The following is a 26,765-nucleotide window of genomic DNA, read 5'->3' as shown; positions in this document are numbered from 1 at the left end:
TACATGTGTGAATGTTTTGCCTGTATGTATGCCTGTATACCATATTTGTGCCTGGTGCCAATAGGGGTCAGAAGCAGGTGCTGGATCTCCTGGAACTGGAGTTATGGATGTTTGTGAACCACCATGTGGGTACTGGGAATTGAACCCCGGCCCTCTGCAGCAAGTTCAGCAAGTACTCTTAACAACTGAGCATCCCTCCACTCCCTGACCCATTTTAAAAGAAGAGATTACTTTTATAATTACTTTAAGGCTTAGATATATAAACTAGAAAATAATTCTATAGCATTAATAAGTAGCAACAAGTAATGTAGAAAACACATCAACTAACTATAAGATTGTCCTCATGCTTCGATAAATGAATACCCAAATAAGTTTTGGTTTCAAAACATTTTACTTAAAAATAACAAGTAATGCTCCATAAAAAAATATGTACAAACTCCCACTGAGATGCTCTATCAAATTCTGTCAGCTTGAAGTAAACTTTACTTTGAGTAGCTTTCAGCTTTCCCATCAAAGTGAAACTTTAGACATACTATATACACGAACTTACAATTGTGAAGGCATATGAAAAAAAAAACTGCCCAACATGTCCCTTGAGGTGCTAAGGATGGAGAAGCAGCAACTACAGGAAGCAAAGTTAATAGAGGAAAATTCACCGCTGGTAACGCACCCAGAAAGGATCTCATAAGCAACGATACATTTTTTTTTTTAAAAAAAAAAAAGTCTCGAAGTTTTCAGAGTAAACTCAGCAATGCCCACAGGCTCCTTACACATGGATCTAAATCAAGACATTCCATGCCGTTAGTATCAGCTAAGGTACAACTCCTTTTCATGAAATCAAAGCAGAAAAACCACTGAGGAAAATCAGATCTTTTGCCATTGGCTGAACTCAGGTGGCCTCAGGATGGCTCCTTGGCATCTGTTGGAAGTCTATACCCAATCAAAGACTCCTTCCCATCGCCGCCATCCATGAGCACATCCACGAGCACATGCGGTTTATCATAACCAAAGGAGGTGGGGGCCTTCCTCACCGGTGCGGGCTCCTGTTCTGGTGTCTTTGTTTCCGGGTTATTGTGCAGGAATTCGGAGTCGGCTATGGAGCTGCCGGATCCTACAAGGCCACTGTCGGAGCCACTTCTGGAGTGGTAGGGCGTGAGGCTACAGGGCTCCGACTGGTTACTACTCAAAAGGGAAGAACTGCCTCTCTGTATTGGCATTGGAGGGCTGTCGGGGGCCACAGCAGTGCTTCCTTCGGGGATCATAGGCTCTGCTTCGCTGGAAAGTTTTCCGTGTTCTGCTGTTCCTGGGTCGCCTGGAAGGGCCACCGTGGACAGGTGCTCTTCACAGACCACTGTCTCATTCTCCAGCACAGCTGGCTGGCACGATGTGACAAGTGAGGTATACTTGGATTCAGGTTTTGTCTCTGACGTGGCATTTTTTACAACAGAGAGCTAAATTGAAAGAAAGCGAGTAAAGATAGAAAATTATTGAGCTTAAATGCCTATTAAAAAAGCAAAGGCCTAAAAAGCAAATGACTTATTTCAGAAAACATAATTAAAATAAGCCCATTGCCTTCTTTTTCTTGATCTTTTCGTTTGTTTGAGACAAGGTCTCATGTAGCCTAGGCTGGCCTTAAAGACACTACGTAGCAGAGGGTGCCCTGAGCTCCGCTAGGACATAAAATGTGTGTCACCATGTGCCTTGACTTTTCTATTTATTTCTTTAGAGACAAGGTCTTACTACATAGCTCTTGTTGGCTTGGAACTCAGGCTGGCCTCAAACTCAAAGAGATCTACCTGCCTCTGTCTTCTAAGTGCTGGGATTAAATGTGAGCCACCACACCCAAGTGGCCTTTTCTTTTTTAAAATGCTTTTGAAAAGATCTATTTATTTTATGTATATGGTGCTCTATCTCCATGTACACATGCATGCCAGAAGAGAGCATCAGATCCCAATATAGATGGCTATGAGCCACCATGTGGCTGCTGGGAATTGAACTCAGGACCTCTGGAAGAACTGCCAGTGCTCTTAACCACTGAGCCATTTCTCTAGCCCTTGTCTTTCCTTTTTAACAGAACTTATTTAAGACTAAAAATATGATGTCATTAAGCATCTCATAAATGCACATTGCCTTTTGCACGCCATCCTTTATGTGTCTGTGCAATGCAAATTTCATGCCAGTGACTTGGCATTTCTTTGGAGTGACGTTTTCGTTAAAAGGCACAGAACATTCAGAATCTTCCACACTTCCTTATTTATGAAATTATTTCCCCAGGATAAACGATTGGAAGGATTATGTAAAAGGCTGCTGTGCCAGCAGCTTCCTGGCAAGAGGCATACAGTTAATCCTTGCTGCCGCTGCTGCAGGGTCAGCTTCGTTTTCCTGCTCCAGTGAGGAAGGTGTGGCTAAAGACATGGTGGTCTCCTGCTTACCTACTAGTGAGGAGGATGTACAGGACATATATGCACTGCCTCCTCACTGTTGATAGTTCTCTGTCACCTTAGAGACGGCTTTGCTGCAGCCAATTCCAGCGTGCCCTCTGCGCAGCACAGATGTTATTCTTGTCATTTCTGAATCAATGTGTCATCATCTTACTCCCCTTCAGCGTTCTTTAAACCATGTCAAGAGACTAGAGTGTGCCTACACTTCAATGTCAAGTGTGACAGTTTCACTTTGGGCCATCTTGCCTTCTATATGCCGGCTGTGATGAAATATTCGCATGTTTGCAGCTCTTCAGAAGCCAAGTTTTGGGGGCTATAGGCAGGCTCTCCCATATGCTGCTCCCGAGGGCTAATGCATCATTGCCTCTTGAAGAGTCATAACCAACCCCCATCTGATGGAGGACTTTCATTGGTTAATAAAGAAACTGCCTTGGCCCCTTTAATGGGACAGAAAATTAGGTAGGCGGAGTAGACAGAACAGAATTCTGAGAGAGAGAAGGCAGACGCTTCAGGCAGTCGCCATAAGCAGTCGCCATGCTTCTCCTCTCCCAGACAGACACAGGTTAAGATCTCTCCTGGTAAGCGGCCACCTCGTGGTGCTTTGTAGATTATTAAATATGGGTTAAAGCAAGATGTGAAAATTAGTCAATAAGAGGCTAGAACTAATGGACCAGGCAGTGTTTAAATGAATACAGTTTCCATGTAATTATTTCGGGTAGAAAGCTAGCTGGGTAGCGGGACACAGCCCTGCCGCTACATCAACACCCATCCACCAAGGGGGCAAGCTCTTCACTGGTTTATGCACAAGCCTCTACGCACTGCGCACTTACACTGATTGTACTACTGTTCCTTCTGGACCTTTAGCTCCTTACCAAATGTGTCAGTTTCCATCCTAGAAATTATACAAAAAGGTACCTGGTGCACAGTGAAATATATATGGCTTTGAGTATATGGCAGATCGAAAGATTGGTTTTTAATGAAAAGTACTATAATAAGATTAAACAGAATACTATTCATCAGAGCACATAAGCATTTTTCTGAATCACACTTAGTATCTAAGGGACTGCTAAAGAAGGTTCAAATTAATGTTAGCGTGTATAATTAAATAAATAATTAAATATATTACCAAGGACTTAGGTAGCGTTATGCTTTTTCTCTTACATGGATTCTTCTTCATATGCCAATATGCAAATATCAGGATAACAATTAAAAAGAGGGTTAAAGGAGCAACAACCAGAATCCAAATCGAATCTAAAAAGAAAGAGAGAAACAAATAGAATACTTCTATTCTGCATCAAAGAAGTCTTAACGCCATTCTTCAGCAGATGCACATGCTCAGATCAGCAGTACGTGAAAGAACACTGGACAGAACTGGGCAATGTGACTGAGCACACAGCACTGTACATCCTAGCTGGACGTCAGGCTCATCCGAGGGTTGCAGTTCTGAAGCATCCTGGGACTACACTGCCCTGACACAAGGTAGCTGGAATAGCTTCTTAAACCTCTTCACAGCCTCACAGCAGGGTGTGACCAAGGGATGCTTTCCCTTCACTTAAAAAGGCATTTTTAAAATGCCCCACCTTGGGAGAAAAAAATTCCGGCAACACTACTGATAACTCTTAAACAATTCAGCCATGTTCCTTCCTCACCACTTAAACATCCGAAGACCCCTGTGCCTGTAACAACACAGCGGAGCTGAGCACACACAAGCTCAGGCCCACATAGGCAGTGAGGATTGTGTGTGCACACATAGCCATTGTGTATTTTGTTCTTACTCTGCTCTCTTATTCTCAAAACGTCATCAGCAGAATTTTCCAGAGTCCTCTCTTCTAAAAAATAAACAGTAGTCTAAATATTGTGACAGTGTGTATCTCCTTAACAGCATCCTATGACTCTAATTCTGCTCTACAGCTGCTTCTCTGGAATAATAATTACATGTTACTGCTTTTTTCTTTTTTCTTTCTTTTTTTTTTTTTTTTTTTTTTTTTTGGTTTTTCGAGACAGGGTTTCTCTGCAGCTTTTTTAGAGCCTGTCCTGGAACTAGCTCTTGTAGACCAGGCTGGCCTCGAACTCACAGAGATCCGCCTGCCTCTGCCTCCCGAGTGCTGGGATTAAAGGCGTGCGCCACCACCGCCCGGCTGCATGTTACTGCTTAACAAACACTTATACCATGTCTACTATGGGCCTTGGTTAAATATATCATTATCTGTATATATGTGTGTGTGTATATATATATATATATATATATATAATTATATAAACCATTATAATATTACATCATTACAATAGCAATTAATAAAAAACCAAAACCAACCCCCCCACACAAAATAATGATTATTAGTGTTGCATCAGAAGTCCCACTGAAATCCCACTGGGCTGAGGAAACAGCATGCAAGACCTACATGTGACAAGGAACAAAACACTAGCTAAGTTGCTGCCACCATGTGACCACTAAATTAATTCCTTTTTTGTTAGTTTGTTTTTAAATTTAGACTTTTTACAAAATTGGATTTGGGATAAGTGCATCAATTTTGTATATAAAGTAGGATTTTATTTTCCAAATAGCTTAATGCACATTAGCACAAAATGCACTGCACTGTTTTAAGTCATATTTAAAGTTTTCATAGAATGGCCTGAAAGTTCTTAATATTAAATTTTACACGTATGATCTAAAATTTCAGCTTAGATTTCCATCAGTCAAAAAGACATCTATTGGGCTGAAGGAATAGCTCAGTGGTTAAGAGCACTGGCTACTCTTCTAGAGGACCTGGGGGTTAAATTCCCAGCATCTACAAGGCAGCTTACAATCATAGAGTCCCAGGGGATCTGATACCCTCTTCTGGCCTTCTCAGGAACTGCATACTTGTGGCCCATAAAGCAAACACAAAGACACAACACCCATATACATAAAATAATTTAAAAAGAAATGATAAATGAATACAGAAAAGGTACAGGATACAAAATCAACAGCATCAATATTAAATTTGGTGAAAATAAATAATTCAGGATAACAACCAATACAACAGATCCTGGGATTTCTGCAGACAATAAGTTATTCAGGTCAGTGCTTACTATGTTGCCATAAAGTCAGTTTATGATACCTATCACCTGCTAAATTTTGCTGATAAGGTAATTATGCTCATATTATTTAATAGCCCCAAACTAAGTTGAACATAAGGACTATAATGGTGTGTTCTGTCCCTTTAAGAGACAAGCCATGCCCACTCCCTCCCGTCTACCATTTCAGCTTCCAGCCTGAGTCCCCTCTCTTTTCCATCTCTCCCCCAAGAGGCTTCTGCCTCACTCCATTCTCCCCTTCCCCCATCTCTGTCTCTCTCTCTCTGTTTCTCTCTGCTCTTCCCCCTTCTCCCGTTACCCCCTCTCCCCTTCCCTTCCATAACCCACTAAATAAATATCCAAACTCACTCTGTATGATGTGCCTATCCATGTCTCTGTCTCTCACCTGCTGCATGGCTCTCTGCCCGGGACCAGCCGCCTTCGGAGACCTGCAGTGTGGTCTTGTGGCATGCCCATCTGTCTGTCTCTCCTTGTGGGACTAGCTGCCCCTCGTGACCCACTGTAGCTCTTGGGGAACTGTACCATCCCTGCTTGGGACTGGCTGCTCATGGGACCCGCTACACACTGCTGCCGCTTGGGGACCTGCAGCATTTTTGCCACTGCAGCCACTTAGGGATCCATGGCATTTTTACTTAATCCATTACAAGGACAGCATTCTTAGTGGCTATGTGAACATGGAAACATTCTTTTATCAATGTATCTATCTACTGTTTTCTGATGGCTAGCATGTAAATGGGAAGCATATTGGCAATGTTTTACATTAAGGGATTACTGACATAATCTCAGCAGAAGGGTTAAATCTTGTCATAAAACATTTATTGAGTTAGCAAAAGTTGTACATAGTTCTATAGGGCCATGATAAATGGTCAGTGTTCAGATAGGTTTAGTTTACACATGTCATTGGTATTCTAGTAAACTGTAAGGAGTTTTGTTTGGGTTTTAATTAGTGAATTTTTTTCTGTTAATGTATTGGCAAATTGGTATGGTCCTGGATTCTATAGAAAGCAGGGCGAGCAAGCCATGAGGAGCAAGCCAGTAAGCAGCCCCCCTCCATGACCTCTGCATCAGCTCCTGCCTCCCAGTTCCTGCCCTGTTTGAGTTCCTATCCTGACTTCCTTCAGTGATGGACTATGCTGTGGAAATGTAAGCAAAACAACCGGTTCTTTTTCCTCCTCAAGGCGCTTTGGCCATGGTGTTTTATCACAGCAACAGAAACCCTAGCTCCTAAGACAGACTGAGCAGCATCTCAGTGCACTGTCGCAGGAGAGCCCGCGCTCAGAAGAGTACCTCACCTTCGCTCAGAAATGGGAAGTACTACATGTGGCATTTTTTCCATTTTTACTATTGTTGACATAAAAACCAGAGCTCTCACCTTAAAGAGTACAAGAGACAGTTTATTCTTGAGTTACTATAAGTGACCACAGACCAGGAACACAGATTTACTTCATCCAAAATTCCATGTTCCAATGTGGAAGCAGCTTCAGAGGGTTTTTAAGAGTTTTACAGAATAAAGAATGTCATAAGTCAAGGTAAGTTTTAAATATACTGGTGGGTGCACCAGAGAGGCAGGCACATGAAGATGGGGGTAGCTATCTTACAGGCCCACAATGCTGACGACAGTCCTAGCTCTTAGACTGGTGGAAACTAGTGTTCTAAGTTAATAGCTTCTGAGATTTTTACTTATTTTCACAAGGTGTTAGTTCAGATTCAGAGTGGGACAAGGCATGGCTGTTCCAGAAGGTGAAAACTAGCCCAAGATAAAGTAATCTGCCGCTGACTCTCCAGAATTCCAGTCTCTCCATGGTACATTTTCCAGTGACTATTTGAAGGACAGACACCTGTGTGCATGATTTTATAAATCTGTTACGTATCTTTCCTTTCTCGGGTCACTCATCTGGTGGCTTCCTAATTTGGTTGCTGTAGTATATCTCAATGCCAGAGAAACTGTCTTGTTTTTAATTAGGAGCTTCTCTGGGGAGAGGGACCATTGGATATTTTTAAAAGAAAAGATGCGTGTAAGTTGTAAAGCATCTCGTTTCTTGCACATTGCTGCACTTGAGTTAGCACTCTGTCTTCAGCTGGGGGAAGGCAAGCGCTTACCCTTTCTGCTGTTAGCGACAAGGGAAACACAGACATCCTCTGACTTTTCTGTTGTAACGTCCCAGTATTCTGAGAGTCCGTTTACTGAAACACAGTATCTGGAATCCAGTGCGGACACTGATATGTTGAATTGGCACCCATCTTCATTGCAATCGTCCATATCAATTTTATGACTTGTATACAGGACCTACATGGAAAAACAACAACATGAAAGTGTATGGCTTCTTTAATCTGAGGGGGACAATCACTGCATTATCCTAGGTAAACACTGAAGGAAAACATGCAGAGAATGAACATGAACTTCGAATCAGCTTTGATATCAAAGAATAAGTCAACCAGTGATGTCAACCCAGCATGAGGAAGTACATCTGTTAAAATGTTCTCTATGGGAACAGGTATTGTTTAAGACTTGGAGATTCTAAGGGTTCAGGGGCTATGAAACTAGCCAATGCTTGCTTATCCAGTTCTTAGAGCGCTAGAAACATCTGGAGGAGGAAAGCGTTTTACAGAGAACGTAATGAAGTAGCTACATGGAGCTGCAGGGTCACTGTGCGGTAAGTGTATAACGCCCCAAGGGATCCTTTGTGCACTCACAGTTCGTTCATTCACTAGTTACAGCACACGGCCACCTGCAATAGGGCCTGGACACACAGAAGCGGGATAGGAGCTTGGCTAGGCATCCAGTGTGACTCGTGTATTAAAGGGCTAGTCTCGGACTGAGGTGTCAATACTAGGGTATACCTGGCCGAGACCTCTATGAGACAAGCCCCATGGGTTAAGCTTTGTGTATAAAATGTCCCTTACCGGCTTATATAAATAAGGCCTAGCTCTTCAGTTGGTAGCGATATTATGGGAAGTTCTGGAAAGTTTTAGAAGTGGAGTCTAAGTGGAGTAAGTGGGTCATTTGGGGTTTAGCCCTTGAGGGCACCTTGTCCTGGCCCCTCCTGCCTCATGCTTCAACATGTCCTGTCCAAGCATATGAAGCCAGGTGACCATGGACTGAACCCTCAGAACCTGAGTGCCCAAATGAACCTTTAGGTGATTTCTGTCAGATCTGTGGTCACGGTGGTGAGAAAATAGTGAACACAGAGGTCCTGGCTCCCAGGGGCATGTTCTTGAAGTGGACTGGGAGTCATGCCCTGTGTCCCCACCCCGCCATGGCCTCCGTGCTTCTGCTCTGGTTTGAGGTGAAATCTCTTGTGACCGTGGTATACAGTGTGGTGCATGCCTTATGTGTATGAGGTCATGGCTTTGGTTCTCAGCATGAGCAGACAGGGAGAAAGAGTGGTCATCACTTGTACACACGCCGCAGTGATGTGCCCTGACTGCTGCCCTCACCAGAGCTGAGTGGACGCAAACATCACCCTTTGTGTCTCCTAAAACTAAGCTGGATAAACTTTCCCACTTTGCAAGCTGGCTGGCTTGGGTGTTTGGTCAGGTGACTAATACATGTGTATTACAGCACTGGTTTAATAGACCTTTGTTTAATAATTGTTTAATAACAATTCGGTGAGGATAGGCGCTAAGAAAGTCAGAAAGTCAGGAGCACTGTAAGACGAATCTTATAAGGAACAAGGGAAAACCAACCAGATCACCCAAAATGAAATAACATGCTGAGTATGGAAAGAATGCAAAGAGGAGATAGCAACTCCTGAACCCAAAGAGTAAGCGGGAATGAGCCAGATGGAAATGGTGAAGGGCATTCTGGGAATGTGTGTGGAGCTTTCAATGAGCCATGGGGCAAGCAGCATATTACTCAAGAGAAAAGAACAAGTCAACCTGTCCAATGCCTGCTGTTTCCACATGCCCCCTGTACCCCTCCCCCTGAGCTCATTGGCCCCTGGTACTGTCCCCACATGCCAACTGTGCTCTGCTGAGATCTCTGCCTTTCCTACGTCCTATGTTTCAAATGATGTCCCCACATATAGCTGCAGGGACCAGCTTCCAACCCCAGCACTGACTCCAGCTGTCTCCTTTCCCAGGAGGGTTCTCTGACCCCTCCACTGAAAGCCACTATTCCATCCCTGCAGGCTGCCCACGTCCTCCTCTGCTGCACTGGGATTATCCCGAGTTTTGTCTGTGCGGTTCACTTGTGTAGTTCTGTGTACTTAGGAGGCACACAGTATGGTTTCGATGACTAAATGATTACACTGTGCAGTTTGAATCAATTATGGACTCCACACCAGTGCCAGGGTAAAGTAATTATATCACTGTAGTGATACTGTTAGCTTACCTTTCAGAAATAAATCATAGCTATAGGCTATTTTATACACTGCATATTATCAGTAAGAAAGAAAGAAAAAAGTCCTCAGATGGTCTCCGTCTTAGGAGTGGAGAAACAGATACATAGAGAAGAGGACATCCTAGAGAGGCGAAGAGAAGACTGTATTGTCTGGCAGTGCGGCGACTAACTCCATACTGGCTCCTCCAATAGCGTTTACGTAGGTTTTCTTTTCTTACCAACAATCTATGCCCCACAAATCTTATCACACACACGTGTGATATCACATCACAGTTTATGACAACAACTCACACAAGCAATAGAATGATTCCTATATTTAAAAAAGATAAAAGAGAAACACACACCTCCCCATTTATGAATTTTTGTACATATAGTGTGTAGGAGAATGTGTGACAGGCGCTGTCATCCTCAAACATGACACCATACTTTTCTCCATTTATAACCACTGCAGGGTGGAGCACATTGACAATGAGCTGGTCTCCCTTCACAATGATGTCCGGGGCCGGTGGTCCAACTTTTCCTGGGAAGAAAGGAAAAGTATAATTCTTCCCAGCATAGCCTACTACATTTACCCAAATCAAAGGACATATTTGAACAACTCTGCAAAGACCTAGAAGAAATTCTAAGAATACAGTGTTTAATAAATCTCAGACAGGAAGCTCTTGCCTAAAGCCTGCTTTGCCGATTTAATTTCACCTCTGACTTTGTCTTTAGGAAGGTACACTTTGTCATAAACGTGGGTTTTCAGAAGATGAAAAGGCTGGGCTGGTGGTACTCGCCTGTACGGCCTACTGTTTAGCAGGGTACGGCAGGAAGACCATTAAACTCAACAGCTATGAGTGTCAAAATAAAAAGCAGAACAGCAGGCTGGAGAAGTAGCTTGAGGGTAGAGCTCTTGCCTAGCAACGTAAGGCCCAGAGTTCATTCCCCAGCACGCTGCCCCCACATAAACACACAAAATAGAAACTCCAGCAAATATCTTCTCGTTTATATTTATTTTGTAGCTTAAGAACCCTGTTTTCTAAAAACTGATTCTGAAAAGGCCCTTATTTATCTGTTTGTTTATTTAATGTATGTGAGTATTTTGCCCTCATGTGAGTCTACACGTCACACACATGCCTGGTATCTGTGTAGCTTAGAAGAGTCCCAGGGTCCCCTGGAACTGAAGTTACAGGTGGTTCTGAGCTGCCAGGTAGGTGCTGGAAGTTGAGCCAGGTCCTGTGGAAGAACAGCCAGTGTTCTTAACCATAGGGCCATGTGTCCACCTCCCGGAAATTTCTTTAGCTGTCTTCCTAACTGAACCCAGCGTCTTTAACATCCGTGGGTGTCTGGAAGATGGTTCTAAAAAAGCCTGCTAATGGTTCAGTTTTTACCATGAAAATCAGAGCCAAGGACTCAGGTCGTCTTTGCACAACCTCTGTGTTTCTGGTGTATGGGGCTTGCGTGGTGAGCACGACCTGTGCTTTCCACAAGTGCCGCACACATACTGTCTTCCACCCAGTCTTCCACTGTGGACTCTCCAGTGTATCTCAGGCATACTTTCTGGGACATGGCAGATAAATCTTGATAAATCTGTGGCAGACAAATCTGACCTAAAGATGGCATGTGCTAGATGAACTCAGAGAATAAAAATACCTAAATTAAGCAAAGGGAGGGCTGGTGGGAAAGCCTTGGCTACACCCAGAAAGCTGGAGCAGAATCAAGGCAAGTGGGCGCCACAGGCATGACGGGGTAGACATAACCAGGCACGGGGGTCAGCTAGGAAGGAAGGGAAGTTGGAAAGAATGCCATGGGGGCCAGCGGACTAGGGCACAGGCTAAGATGGGATGCCCCACCAGAGATGAGACCTGACTCCAAACATTCTGGAACTGCAGTGAGAGCCGAGACCAGTGAACCATAGGGTAAGATGCTGGGATGGCAAACCTTAGGCTCAGACACACGAAAGAACTCTGAACTTCTGTTTCTTTGGGATGGGCGGGCTTCACATTCTTCACTAACCCTTGATCTTCCTGCTTGAGCCTCCTGCCTGCTGGATGACAGGTATGGGCAACCATAGCCAGCTTGAAACTCTAATGTACTAACGTATTATGCCAATGTATTATGTTGGTATTTATGCTTCAAGGACTTAAGGGAGGTAGCAGGAATGAACCCAGTGGCCAAGTCCTCTGTGATCTAACTTTGAAATAAATTCTACATTAGTCAGGAAGGGAAAGGCTGATGGCTAGCCATGGTGAACTGCACCGATCAGGATTTGAAAGGACTGGATGCTAAATGGTTTTACAAATGGCAAAGGAAAGGCCAGTTGAGTGCTGTTTTGTGGGACCTGGAAGGCAAAGACATTGGCTCCTTAAATTCTGTCATCTGTTTACTAGACACTTGTAGCAACTATCAATAAAGCAAACACACATAGAAGTGTAAGAACTTCCCAATTAAAATGTATTCATGTCGGGCTAGAGAGATGGCTCTGTGGTTAAGATCACTGGCTACTTTCCCAGGGGACCCAGGTTTTATTTCCAGTACCTAGATGGTAGTTAGCAAATACCTATAATGGCAGTACCAGGGGAATCCAACACCCTCTTCAGGCTTCTGAGGGTACTGCATAAATGTGGTGCACAGACATACATGCAGGCAATGCATTCACATACACACATACATACACACAGACAGATAGAAATCTTAAGGAGTTATCCATGCACACAATCTACTTACCGTGTAGATAGATAGATAGATAGATAGATAGATAGATAGATAGATAGATAGATAGATAGATAGATAGAGTGAGAGAGAGAGAGAGAGGGATAGATAGATATCTTCAGGAGTTATCTGTGCACACAATCTACTTACCTTGTCGGCACAAAACAAACTCTTTTGACTCTGCATAGGCAGATTCTTTCTGCCCAAGATTGGCTTTAACTCTGGCCCAAACAGATGCTTCGGGATCTTTAATTTGTTCGTAGATATTACAGCAATGACCAGAAACGTTGGTGCAGGAGTCAATCCATCCTTTCCTAAAATAGAGACACATGATGAACCTTATCACCACATAAACTTCAGTTATCCCTCTGTATTCTGCTTTGATTCCTGGCATTTGCTTGGCATTGCTGAAATAAAGCAAGACAGAGAAGCCAAATGAAAGAAACCCTTACTCTTGAATTGGATGTGCAAGCCCAGCACCATTAATCCAAAAAACCCTGGAAATCCAAATGACTCTAAAGTCCAAGCCTTTTTGGCAGCCATCTGATGTCACAGAGAAAAGATGCTACACCATTCAAAGCTGTTTGTTTCCTGCATAAAATTCATTACTCAAAATGTATAGACTAGGGGAGCAGCTGAGTGATAGAAAGTTTGTGGGACATGCGTTAAGCTGTGTCTTCAATCCTTAAAAAAAAATATATATATATATATATATATATATATATATATATATATATATATTAATAAAATGAACAAAACACCATAAAAACTACAGCTGCTACTTTTAGGTTATATGTGGATAAGGTATATATGACCCAAGTCTTATGTTTAGACTTACCCCCCCCTTATGTATCTACTTAGGTGTATATATATATATATAAACCTTTCAGGATCTAAAAAGTCAGAATATGAAATACTCCTGGCCCCACACATTTGAGATAAGGCATATATAACCCTTGCTGTGAATTCTTTTGTAGGAGATAGAACTCACATTAATACATTTCATATTTAAGTTTCAGACTCCACTTTAAAACCCTTATGAATCCTGTCGATACAAATGTGAGTCAATTACAAAATCCGACAAATTACAAAAGCTCCTCATTGTGGTCAGGTTTTTCTTTTAAATTTATCTTTCTAGTAAAATGTACAGGTATCGTAGGAAGACAGCACCTAAGGTATCAGCTTCACTTGCCCAAACCTAACACTTTAGAAGTTCCCTGTCCACACAAGAACCTTTCATCCTCCCAACTTCGTCACTAGTCAATGACAATACAGATTCAGGTGTTCCTTCTTAGTTATCAGTTCATCATGTTCTTACTGATGTTGCTGCTTAAGCTGTCCCATCCTTTGGCCAGTAAGAACCTACTTCAAGATGGCTTCAAGACCCTTTGGACACGTCCCCATCATCTGTGTCTGCCACAGGGAGACTTTCTAATTACTTTCCTGTCTTCCTAGGCTAAGGCGGTTGCTTGGAGGTACAGTGTTTGTTGTTTATGTGAACAAGTTGGACCTAAGCCCCACAAAGACAAAAATCCTGATAACCAATCTAACAAGTCAAACTCCCTCAAATCTCTAAACAACCTTCATTTTGTTTCTTGGCTTAACACTGGAGTGAGCATTTCTCTAAGAAACATGAGGCTCTTCCAGTTGGTTTCCACAACATTGCTTGTTAGCCATTCCTGCAGAAAGCCGATCTCACTGGCTTCAGGGTTCTCGCTCCCTGCCCTTCTTTTCCCAGAGGAAGACAAAACAAACACAGACAGTCCATCTCGTTCATCTTCCCCAGTGGGGCACAGTGCATAGACCTTATAGAACTTAACTTTTCTTTTCACTGAACAATATCATCTGGAAATCACTATATTTAGGTCCATAAAATATGAAATTTTCTTCAAATTTTACAAAGCTAATACAGTCATGTGTTCAATTTCCTATTGAATCTCAAGTTGTATCTTTAGAACAGTGTGTCTTTCGGGTAAGTTCCTAACATGGAATCAATAGACCTAAAAGCAAACGCTGACAGGAGAGACAGCTCAGTCAATCAAGTCCTTGCTGTGCAAAGCATCAGGACCTGAGTTCAAGCCTCAGAATCTACATTAAACAAAACAAAAAATTAACAAGGAATGACATTTGAAGTTGTCCCAACCCTCCACATGTATGTGTGCATACATGCGCACACTCTTGCATACACACACACAAACCTGCACTCATGCATACAACAAACACAGATGCAGCATGGAGATGGTGGTGCAGTGCAGTGGTAGACAGCTTACCTAGCATGTGTAGAGCCTTGGGTTTGATCTCCAGCACCACACAAAAAAAAAATGTGCCACGATAAGCATAGTAAGGTTTGTCAGATAAAAGTTCTTTCCCCAGGGCTAGATCTATTTGCATTCATATTAATTATTATGAGGGTTTCTGTCTTCCCGAGTTTTCAAACAGAATGTTTGCAGAGTTTAATGTTTCTGTCAATTTACTAAGCGACCGTGTTGAAGAGTTTTTCTGTCAATTTGACACAAGCTAAAATCATTTGAGAGAGGGAACCTTGACTAAGAAAATGCCTCCATAAAAGGAGCCTGAACACAAGCCTGTAGGGTATTTTCTTAGTGATTGATGGGGGCGGCCCAGTCTACTGTGGGTGGGAACACTCCTGGGCTGGTGGTACTGGACTGAGCAAGCCATGGGGAACAAGCCAGTAAGCAGCACCCCTCCATGGCCTCTGCATTAGCTCCTGCCTCCAGGATCCTGCCCTGTTCGAGTTCCTGTCCTGACTCCCTTCAGTGATGAACAGTGCTACGGAAGAGTGACTCAAATAAACCCTTTCCTCCCCAAGTTGCTTTCGTCATGGTGCTTCACTGTAGTAAGAGAAACCCTAACTAGACAGAGTTAGAGTAACAAACAGCTCCTGAAATATCTGTGGACTTGTGCTGAACAGGATACTCATGCCCTCGTGTGGTTTTGCTCCGCAGGTGACTTAAAGGAACACACTCAGGATAGACCTGAGTGCTAAGACCTTTATCAAATTACCAGTTTGCATGATACCAAGCCTGGGATAACCATTCACTGTGGTCTGAAGGGCAGATACAAAGGTTGCCTTTGTAGTATGCCTATCAAGATGTTAACTTCCAGTCTTTATTAAATCATGAGACGACAGATCCACACTGAAGTCTTGTTTTCCAAGACTTGACTTGTGAGTATTTACTCTGAAAGACTGGTAAGCCGCTGTCCAGGTGCTGTTTGCCCTCCCTGACCTTAACTGCACCGCATGTGGCTAGTCCTTGCTAACAGCTAACAAACCTTAGTTTACTCAGAGACTAGAGAGAAATCCTGCACGGCCGTAGTGCTTCTCTGCTTCACCACCAAGTAGGGCTAATGTGGATCCTTAGCATTTTGTGACATCTGCAGACAGCTGATAAAAGTTTGGTGAGGGATGATGGAGGACCACAGAGATGCATGGACTACGAAAGGATTTGGCTTAAAACCGAATAGAAATAATAACTGAGCAATACTCACCCATAGTTCTTTATCTGCGCAGTAAAAGTGGGAGTCTGTGGCATATCCTGGTATCCCCAGCACAGGATAGGGTTCAAGTTATAAGACGTAATCAGAACATTCGTTGGTGCAGGCACTGTAAGAGATTCAGAACCAAAAGGGGTCACAGTCGGCAACAGAAAGCCTTATGCAGTGGCAAGTTAGTCCAACATGCACACGGAAGTGGAGGCAGTGCAGCAGCTACTGAAGTCATTTCAACCAGAGCGAACTCATAGGACATGTTCTATTGAAAATGTGCGGATGAGTTCTGATGCACTTTAGGCTATGCAAACATCACCACAACGGAAGCCATGATGCTTAATCCTCGATATGCCCTTGAATATATTTAGTCCTTCAGAAGAGAAACCTCGGCATGTCTCTGTGAGAGCAGTTTCTGGAGAAGTTAGCTGAGGAGGGAAGACCCACCCTGGATGTGGGAGGCATCATTTTAAGACAGTGGTCCTCAACCTGTAGGTTGATTCCCCTATGGCAACTTTCTATCTCAAAAAAAAAAAATTACGCTGTGATTCATAACTAGCAAAATTACAGTTATGAAGTAGCAATGAAAATAACTCTATGGTTCGTGGGGTTACCGCCACATGAGGAACTGTATTGAAGGGTCATAGCATTAGGAAGGTTGAGACCACTGTTCTAAGGGGTCCCAGACGGAACGAAAGGAGAAAGGGTGGGGGAAGAAGTAGAGATCGTCATCATCTCTCTTCCTGACTGGGTTCAGTGTGAGTGAGTTGACTCCTACCCTCTGCTGCCACCCCTCCTCCCGAGGACAAACTGCAGCCCTCAGACTGTGAGTCAAAACAAGGTCTTCCTTCCTTAAGTCGCTTCTGTTAGGTATTTTGAAACAGCAGCGGGAACATGAACTAGTATATACGGGAAACACAAACACAGCATAAGACAACTCCCACAACATTTGAATGGCGCCGATAAACAAGCACACGGCCTACCATAATAACAATCATTTAATCGCTTCACTGTGACCAGAGTTCTCAGTGTTTGCCAGCGCAGACTGCTCTGTGTCTACAGAAGAACTGAACACACTCTTACTGGAGAATGCCACCAGGCTCTCAACACTGCCTCCCGGGGGGAAGGCATGCTGTTCTTTTCTAAACAGCACACAGAAATCTGCCTGGCAACAACAGAAGCAGACACTGGTCCTCCAGTGTCATCAACACTGCTCCCTGGACTGTGCCTTTTCTCCCTTTAAACCACTCCTGAAAGATCTGTGGGGAGGACTCCCAAGAGTCACAGGGAGAGAGCTGGCGGACGACCACAAATGTAAAGATGGTGATGTGACCCCAAATTTAAGATCATTCCATCTTACCTGGACATTAAGCATGACTGACTTAAAAAGCTAAAACCATCAATGCATGAGGATGTGGCAGGTAAAGTGGCTCCCTTGCACACCTGGCCATCTTCCGCAAGTGCTCTAAGAGCACCCAGGCCCATGCTTATATTTTTTCAATATAATGATACTAATTATGCTTACTTAGATTGTTCTAATCAAGAATTACACCCCAGGCCAAATCATTAAGAAACCCGGGTCTTTTCCCAGTTATCTGTTAGATAGCTCTTTTGTACTTTGTCTTCTGTTGAGCGAGACATTGTGATAATCTTAATTATCCCACTCGACACAACCTGGACATTATCTGGGAAGAGAGTCTCAGTGAAGGAATGCATAGATCACGTTGTTGTGTGGACAACCTAGACATTATCTGGGAAGAGAATCTCAGTGAAGGATTGCATAGATCACGTTGTTGTGTGGACAACCTGGACATTATCTGGGAAGAGAGTCTCAGTGAAGAATTGCATAGACCAGGTTGTTGTGTGGGTGTGAAGAAACCTAAAAGTGGGTTGTACAATTCCTGGATTTGGAAGCTGAGCAATTAGTATGCACACATTACTTCATTTCTCTGAGCTTTGAGAGTGGATATGATGTGGCTAGCTGCTTCAAGCTCCCTGTGCCTGGACTTCCCCTCGATGACAGACAGTAATCTGGAATTGTGAGCCCAAATAAACCTTCTTCCTTTCAGCTGTTTTTGCCAGGGAGTTTTCATCACAGCAACGGAAATGAAACTAGGACACCTATTAGTTTACATATGTAAAATATCTGCTTGGAAACACCTACCAGATATTTTTCTCCTATAATAAACATTTTTAGTATTTATGACCAGACTGGCCCACTGTTTTAATTCATAATTATTTAACACATGCATTATCTTTTTATCTGGGGGACTGTAACTCAGTGAAAGAGTGGTTGTCTAGCATTAGGGAGGCTGCAGGCTAATATTCCAACACCCCCACCCCATGCCACATCATTAAAGGTCACAAATTCTACTGCCATTTTCCCCAAGTACTTCTTCCTTAAGTTGTGACTTACAACAACACATGCTTTTTGTCCCCAAGGGGGCAGTACGCAACGTCTGTAGACATTTTTGGTCCTGATAACTTGGACTCTAAGTTGGGAAGGAGTCCACCACAGGCATCTGGAGGGTAAAGGTCAGAGAGGCTGCTGAAGATCCTACAGAGCTATGGACAGAGCAGCACCATGGCAACAAATATCCAGCTCCAAAGGTCAAGAGCGTAACAGTTGAGAAACGCGCTTTGTGTGTTTATAATTGTAAGTAGCTCTTTACTGCTTGGAGGGGGAAATGCTTTTATTCTAAAATGCTTTATGATTACTGTATTTCATTCTCTCCCAGTACATTTGTTTTGAAAATATATCTAGTTTCTATGTTATTTATCAACATAGGGTAAGGCTTATGGCAAAGACTGAGATTATGAGAAGGGGGATGGGGTGGCTGTCTCCAGATCCAGGCACTCAGCAGGACTTTCTTGATCTTTCTGTGGCCATTAGCCAGACAACTGCAAACTTTCTACTGTACTTCCAGAAACACCACAGATGCATGCTGGGACATCAGTACCTATAAGCTTTGGTTTTCTAAGCAGCTTCCTTGAGGGCAAGCCTAAACACACTGCTCTTGCCTGGCTCCTTCCTTTCCTGATTTCTTGAAGACTGCCCACAGCCACTCACAGTATGGAAACCTGGGGCTCCCTTCTTTCAGAGAGTGTGTCTGGACTTCTGCCTTCCCAAACAGCCTAGGTTCCAGTTAATAAACCATGGTTTAAGAATAAATAAAAACTACTACTCCCCCTCTCAAGAACAATTCAACATTAATACCAAATAACCAGCCCACAATGACTACAGCATATCTAAATCAATCAGTGCTTGTGCGCACACAAATCTCAAACCAAACCAACACACTAAGTGAACCAGCTGTGGTGGGGCACACCTATAATGCCAGCATTTAAGTGGCATTTGAATGGGAGTGTTCAGAATTCCAAGACCAGCCTGTAAGATCAAAAAAACAAAACAAAACAAAACAGGTCAGGTGGAGGTGGGTGTTCACGATGAATCTGAATGACTTTCTGAAGTCATTTCTCGGTTTCAGCATGGGCGGCCTCTACAGAGCTTGAAAACAGCAACCCATCAGTTCTCTCTTGCTCTCCTTGCTCTTTCTGTGAGAACTGCATACATGCACGTGATATTTTGATCAAATTTATCCCCCACTCCCTCCATCCATATCCCTTATCACCATGTGTCCTGCTAAGCTTCTGGAGCTGTTTTTTTTGTTTGTTTGTTTGTTTGTTTTTTGGGTTTTTTTGTTGTTTGTTTGTGTTTTAAGAGCACTAAGTTCCTTAAGGCTGCCTGTCTGTGCCTGGGTGTAGGGCCATCTGCTGGGAATGTGTACAGCCTGAGGGGGCTGAGGTGAGAATATCTCTGAATTTAACTGGCACTCTCCTTCCCCCAGTAGCCATCAACTGCTCCTTAGTGAGAGGGGAACTTCATGAGCCCTTTTCCCAACCAGGATGGGATTTTGAATGGTTTGACATTTATCCTAAAAAACAAACAAAACAATTTATCTTGGAATAAACCTAACCAAGAAAGTAAAAGACCTTTACAATGAAAACTTTAAAACAATGAAGAAAGAAATTAGACATAAGAAGACCAAAGACATTCTGTGCACATGGATTTGTGTAGTGATGAGGCGAGCAGTTTTCTTTATTAATTAACCAATGAAACCAACAGATAAATAGAAGACCCACCTACATCAGATTTGTAGGGTTAATATTCTGAAAATGGCCATCCTACCAAAAGCAATGCACAGCTTCAATGTAATCCTCATCAAAATTCCAAAGCAATTCTTCACAGAAATTGAAAATGATCTTAACATTCATATGGAAGCACAAAAGACACAGGATAGCCAAAAGAATCATAAACAATAGAAACACTGCTAGAGGTATCACATTCCCTGAGTTCTGGCTATACTACAAAACTATTGCAATAAATACAGCATAGTGCCTGCATAAAAACGGAGACATTAATCAACTGAGTAGCACTGAGGATCCAAATGTAAGCCCATGCTTCTATAGTCACCTGAGTTTTGACAAAGAGACCAAAAAAACACATCGAGGAAGAGACAGCATTTTCAGCAAATGGTGCTGGACAAAGCGGACAGCTGCATGCAGAAGAATGAAGCTGGACCCTCATCCCTCACCCTGCACAAAACTGCAAATGGCTCAGGAACCTCAACAAGAGATCTGCTATCCTGATTTCCTTTAAACCACTTTTCTATAGTTAACCTGCCAGCATTCACATTTTGACAAGAAATGAGCAAAGACCAGGCGGTGCCTTCCACACCTTGCTTGGGAGCCTCCTGGGCTGATCACACAGCACCAGAAGCACATTTTCTACTTGCACATCGTGAAAGCTGCTAAGCCTCCTCCTCCACAGCACAAGGATGCCCCTTCCTCCAACTTCTAACAACAAGCTCTTTACTTCCTTTTAAAACCCTTTAAGTTTTTTAAGATTTATTTTTATGTACATGAGTGTTTGTCTGCATGTGTAGGTGCGCATCACAGGAGTGCCTGGTCCATTGGAAGTGGAGTTACACATGGTTGTTGGCTGCCATATGGGTGCTGGGAACAAAACTTGAGTCTTTCGCAAGAGCAGCAAGCATCTTTAACCCCGAGCCATCTCTCTACTACTTAAGATCCTCTTTTTAACTATTCCTAATAGAAGTAGGTTTCTAACTGTACATATACAATATGAAATTCCTGCCTTGAGGAAAAGGCACATAGAAGCCACTCTAATACTTCCAACATAATCAAAGTTCATTTATATTTATGAAGAAGACACTGAGTTATGCAACCTAAAACCTCAAGCAATAACAGTCTTGTACAGCATCGGTGCTTTCTTGTTGATTGATTGATTAGGTGGTTTTTTGAGGCAGGATCACACTGTAGATGTAATGAGCATAGTAAAAAAACAAACATCTTTTATACATATAAAAACAGCTTAGTCAGGATCACCACTATACCCAAGGCTGTACCTGACAGCCAGAATCCAGGGACATCACTCACTCAAGAAAACAGACACATGACTAGTACTCCAAAACTCATACTGGACGGCATATAAGCAGAGACCAAGAGCAATGCCCTGCTCTGCACATCGGGAGATGCCAGCTTGATCTACCCTGTGACAGGAGGGAGAGTCTCTCCCAGGATCCTGACCCTTGAATCAGAGACTTCTGTTAAGAGACTGGACTTGACCTTCAGCTAAGATATGTCGCACAGGAGAGCAGCCTTGGGGAGATAGGCTTACAACCGTGGTAAAGAATTCAGAGTGTGAATCGTGTGTGATGACCCTCATCATAATAAAATACTAACTACGTGTGTCGACCTTCTTGCTTGAGACAGTAGCCCAGGCTGGCCTCCAAATCACTATATATCCCACATCAAGCAAACAGGCGGTAGGAAGAAGTTTCAAGGGATTATAGCATCACTTACTACTAAAGAGAAACTTCTGTTATTATACCAAATGACATCACCTGTGGTTTAATACAACCAGAAGAGAAACCATGTGGTTAGGCTACTAGACACCACTTTTGTCTTTGCCAAACTAGCACAACAACTGCCACACTCGTCAGTCAGTTTCAGATTTTATCACCTGACCTCTAAATTACAGTGCAGAAAGGCTGAAGTAACTAAGGTTCACAGCAAGCTTCTCTTCGGGATATATTTACACTGTATAAATAAAAATACACACGGAGGAAGCAAAGAGACATTATTATCTTTGGACTTGAAGAGGAGGCTAGAATAGTTTCACAGACTAATACAATCTTACAAGATTTTGTGGTTTCTTGAAAACAGACATTTTCTGGAACTTGTTTTCAGAAAAGGGCTCTGAATTATTTGATTCCCAGACTCCTTCAACTCAAAACCAAAGGTCATAATGAAATCAAGCATCCGGGCCCTTTTCCAAATGGCTGACTTTCAGAGCAAAGGTCTACCGGCCTGCAGATAGGAAGAGCTGCACGGAGACACCTCTGTTTTCACAAAGGTGATGTCTTATTGCAAACTGAGAACTGGCATGAGGAATCTACATAAGCAGAAAATACCAAGGTTTTGTTATTTCTGTCAAAATAAATTTATGACTACCTTCTCCCTCTGGAATGGGCTATTCCCAATCTGTGGGAAGAACTGTTTCCCTTCATGCATTTCAGCTTCTGTTTCGGGAGGCAGCAGCAGGTCGTGGGTTTAAGCTGAATAGGGGTGTCTTCAGACTCCCTTATTACTTCCTTTATTTCAGTCACTGAACCCAGGGCCTTGTGGATGCCAGGCATGTGTTCTGTCACTGAACTATAGTTGAAGCCCCTGGGCTAATTTATTCTTAATGTGAAAAATAGAAAAAATGGGAACTGGAAAAAAAAAAGCAAACTGGCCTTTTCTGCTAAAAAACAAAACAAAAAATAAGTGAATGCTAGAAAAACGAGTTTCACTCCTGAGCAAATTTTAAATTTCTTATATTGATCTTGATGATTTTATTTTTAAAAAAGGCCAATACAGATCTTCATACATAACTAAAATAATTTAACATTAAATATTATCTGTTAAAGTAATGCTACACATGCTAAGTGACAGTGATTCCTGTGTACCAGACCCTACAGGGCACAGCTCAGGTATTCTCCAAGCCATCCCATGAATGGCAGGATTATGGTACAGACTTTATGAAGGAGAAAACAAAACTTTGGGGAAGGTAAGTAAAGATAACAGCGCACAGTGCCTTGTTCATTTTCACTAAACATCCTTGTGACTGCTTACCAAAGCTAGGGCTATTGCCTCCACATATAAAGGCGGAGGGGAGATGACTGCTTTCTGATGACTTCACAAGAACCTACTTCACGCAATCGTGCTGTTTATGGCTCTGCCACAATTGTATAAGCCACCGAGAAACCTGAATAAGCATTACACCAAGTCCCTTCCATAACTCAGACAGGACTGAAATGGGTATTTTGTATTTTGATTATGAATCCCCAGGGTATCTAAAATAAAGATGCCCCTTTAGTATGAAAATTACAAATGAACCAATTCCTTTCTCTCTTGAAGTCACTTCATACTAACCCAAATCTCGTTCTGATTACCTGCACAATTAAAACAAAACCATCCACACTATTTCTTCGTGTTGCTAAATTTTGCATGTTAACTTTTAAAATTATATTATAAAATAATATATAAATAATATATAATGTAAAATAATATATTAAAAATTACTATAAAATGCTAGGGTACAGTGCAGAAGGGAACAGAACTTATCACAGAGGGCAGGATTTGAAGACTTGAAAACCATGAAGCCACAGAGAGGAACCTCAGCAGAAGGAAGTGCCTGGCACTCCATTTAAGGCACTGCCCCACCAGGCAGCTGGATCATTCTCTCCACCCACAGCCAGAGTCCAACGGACTCTGCCTTCTCAGTCTTCCTTCAAAGGTCGCCTCTCCTCCATCACACAGCCACTCCTCAAGGAATCCCTCTGCCACCTTGAGCTACGGCCTCCTAATGGGTTTTCTTCCTCAGACTACTTTATATGATGCCTGGCTTTTCTTAACTAGCATTATCTAAACCTGCACGAGGTCACCCATCACACCAGGAATAGGGGGCACATTATTTTCTTGGCGCAGGTCCTGCACTTCTGTCAGGAACATTATGCTTCTATTTTTGAAAATCCCATACCACACCTTCCAACAATGTCCTTCCCACACCAGCTGACATACAATCAAGCTAGGGAAATCAGAGCCTTCCTTGTGGAATGTTGCTTGGATAGAAATTGTAATATTTTAAAACCCAAAGACTACTAGCACTTATGACTATGGCCAAATAGGGAATCTGTCCATAGCCAGGCCTCTAGAAATAAGAAATGGTAAGTTGCAGCCTTCCTGTGTTCCAAGTGCTAGCTTCCTGAAACCAAGGTGATCGCTCTCATTTTCTGCTTAACTTGGATTCTCTGAACCAATAAACTTCTCAGCTAAAGCCACATTTCCATCGCTTTCTGTTACACACAAGACTTTCAATTGCTTCGTCCTGCTGTCCTGATGCACAGTCTACGATAAGACACATACTATCCCTCTAGCTTAACATGGCACTTCACAACTCCATAAATACGATTCTCTCTAGACCTCTTGGGTTAAGCCTGGGCTATCTTTCTCTGTGAAATCTTCCCAGAGTCCCCTAAGTGGGGTTTAGGACTCTTATCTTAGTTCCCAGCAGCCTTTAAGTACGTTCAAGTTCTTATCGCGGTGTGCTGCAATCGCCCACGGGGACAGGCAGCTTGCCCTGGGTAATGGCTGTTGGCAGGGTGGTTAAGAACGTCTCTACCACTTGGGCAGCCCTGTGTGCCTCACTGTAGATGGAGATACCAGCACCACTACATTAGAGGTGACTGTGAAAACAGACCTGTTATGCCCTCTGCTAAGACAGTTGCCAACACCCAGTAAGTCCTAACCAAACTTGTCTTCCTAGCCCTGGGCACCATGCCTATCCTAAGGGATGACTAATGATTTGTTTGCTTGACATTTTCTTCAATGACTGCATTCTCTATTTAATTAAAAATGTTAACGTACCAAAGTAATAGATTCTTGCACAGCATTTTCATACATACTACATATATATCATCATACTTTCTAATTAGTCCCCCAGTTGCTCCTGCCTGTTTCTGGTCGCCTCCCTCCCCCAAGAACCCTTCCTTTTGCATTCATGTCCTATCCATTATTTTATTACCGTTTTTATTGTTTTATTTCTCCTCCCTCTCACGGTCTCCACACACACACACACACACACACACACACACACACGCACGCACATATGCACGCATGCGCGTGTGCACACATACACATAAAGCACACGCACACACCACACACACTTAAAATCTAGGTTTATATATGGTAAGAAAACAAAGTATTTGTTTTCTGAATTGTCTCAATCTGGCTTATTTCACTATACACAACTAACACTATTTCTGATTCGATTTTCCCGCAGTTATTATTTCCTGTTTCCTTATACCTGAATGGAATTTCACATTGTATATGCACCTCATTTTCTTTATCTGTTCCTTGCCAACTAACATATAGGTGGCTCTTTCCTGTCTATTGTGATTGGGTTTGCTTAGCCTTTGAAGATGAAATCAAGGCAGGGCTGAATGGGAATGTTGCACACCTAACTGGAGCGCCTGGGAGTTAAAGGGGGTTGGGTATCTCCATGCCTTGCAGCAGCTGCTAACTGGAAACATCCCGGGCACTTAAGACTAGCGACTGGGATGGAGTGGATGCCAAGTTTCACCGCTCTCTCTAGAGCTCTATTCACGGAAAACTATCCCCAGCATGTATTCCCTGGTGGTTAATGTGATTAGCGGGTGAAATCAAAGGTTCTGAGGATTGCTCTATAGGAAGAACCCCTAAATCCCTACAGTTTCATACTTAAAAACCAGACTAGTAAACCAGAATCCCTATCAATTGGCACATCTTTCTTCTCTCCTACACAAAGAATTTGGACAACACCCGGAAAATAAGTCTGTAAACAGTGAGTTGTATTTACAATGCCAAACGCTGCCCTGGAAACTAACTATAAGAGATTAAACTTTAGTTACTAAAGGTTTGCGTTATTGCGTTATGGCAAAGAAGAAGAGGCAAGAGTGGCGTGTAAACCGCGGTGAGCCGCGCGCCCCTACGGTCCCCAGACGCGGGCTGTCTTGCCCAGAGCGAGGCAGCCCGATTAGAAGGGACTTCCCGGCCTCCCGCCTGACCTCCAGCCCCAACCCTGCCCGCAGCGGCTCGGAGTCATTACCCGAGGGCGTCTCTGGATCCTCGGTGCTAGTCACGGCTCTGCTCGCGGCCTCCGCAGACAGCATCAGGACCACCAGCAGAATCATGCTGCTGGCTGCGACCAGCGGGTCCATTCCTGAGCAAGAGGCAGGTCTGACAGGGTCCCCGCGCCAGCCACAGCTCTGGCCTGGCGTCACGTCCGCCCAGCGTAGCGTTTAAGCCCGTAGGGGGCGGGTCCGGATGGATGGGCGGGACCAAAGTCAAAGACTCCAGCCCCTGAGGGGCGTGACTTTAGAGGGAGGCGGAGCCTTGGCAGGGCGAAAAGTAGAGGCAAAGGTAGAGACGGCCCTCGGGGGCGGAGTCAGGGCGGGGTCTGGGCAGAGGGGCGGGACCAATGTGCGATTTGTAAGGATTGACTGGCGCGTGGGGAAGGGGGCGAGGTCTTAGCGGGTTTTAGATGGGTCAAAAGTGAACTGGGACGCCGGGAAAGGGCGAGGTCTGTCTTGGCGAGG

The 26,765-nt window shown here is 43.3% G+C and overlaps 1 protein-coding gene across 1 annotated transcript; it reads right to left on the bottom strand.

The window, feature by feature from the left end:
* Positions 1–372: 372 nt before the first annotated feature.
* On the bottom strand, positions 373–26,459 carry Ifngr1 (interferon gamma receptor 1). Its single transcript, XM_038340081.1, has 7 exons — positions 26,276–26,459; positions 16,066–16,180; positions 12,706–12,869; positions 10,206–10,381; positions 7,620–7,806; positions 3,568–3,692; positions 373–1,451 (listed from the first exon to the last, which is right to left on the bottom strand). The coding sequence occupies exons 1-7, from the start codon at positions 26,385–26,387 to the stop codon at positions 900–902; spliced, it is 1,431 nt and encodes a 476-aa protein (XP_038196009.1). The 5' UTR covers positions 26,388–26,459; the 3' UTR covers positions 373–899.
* Between the last annotated feature and the right edge of the window lie 306 nt (positions 26,460–26,765).

Source organism: Arvicola amphibius, chromosome 8 (assembly GCF_903992535.2).
Source record: "Arvicola amphibius chromosome 8, mArvAmp1.2, whole genome shotgun sequence".
Lineage (NCBI taxonomy): Eukaryota > Metazoa > Chordata > Mammalia > Rodentia > Cricetidae > Arvicola > Arvicola amphibius.
This window is presented reverse-complemented; position numbering and strand designations above follow the sequence as displayed.

Excerpts from the sequence above, each read along its gene's own strand:
- Ifngr1 (XM_038340081.1), bottom strand. The coding sequence starts at position 26,387 with ATGGACCCGCTGGTCGCAGCCAGCAGCATGATTCTGCTGGTGGTCCTG. Across the intron at positions 16,181-26,275 it reads GGATCCAGAGACGCCCTCGG|TGCCTGCACCAACGAATGTT; the intron begins GTAATGACTCCG and ends AATCTCTTACAG. Across the intron at positions 12,870-16,065 it reads GCGCAGATAAAGAACTATGG|GAAAGGATGGATTGACTCCT; the intron begins GTGAGTATTGCT and ends TCTCTATTTTAG.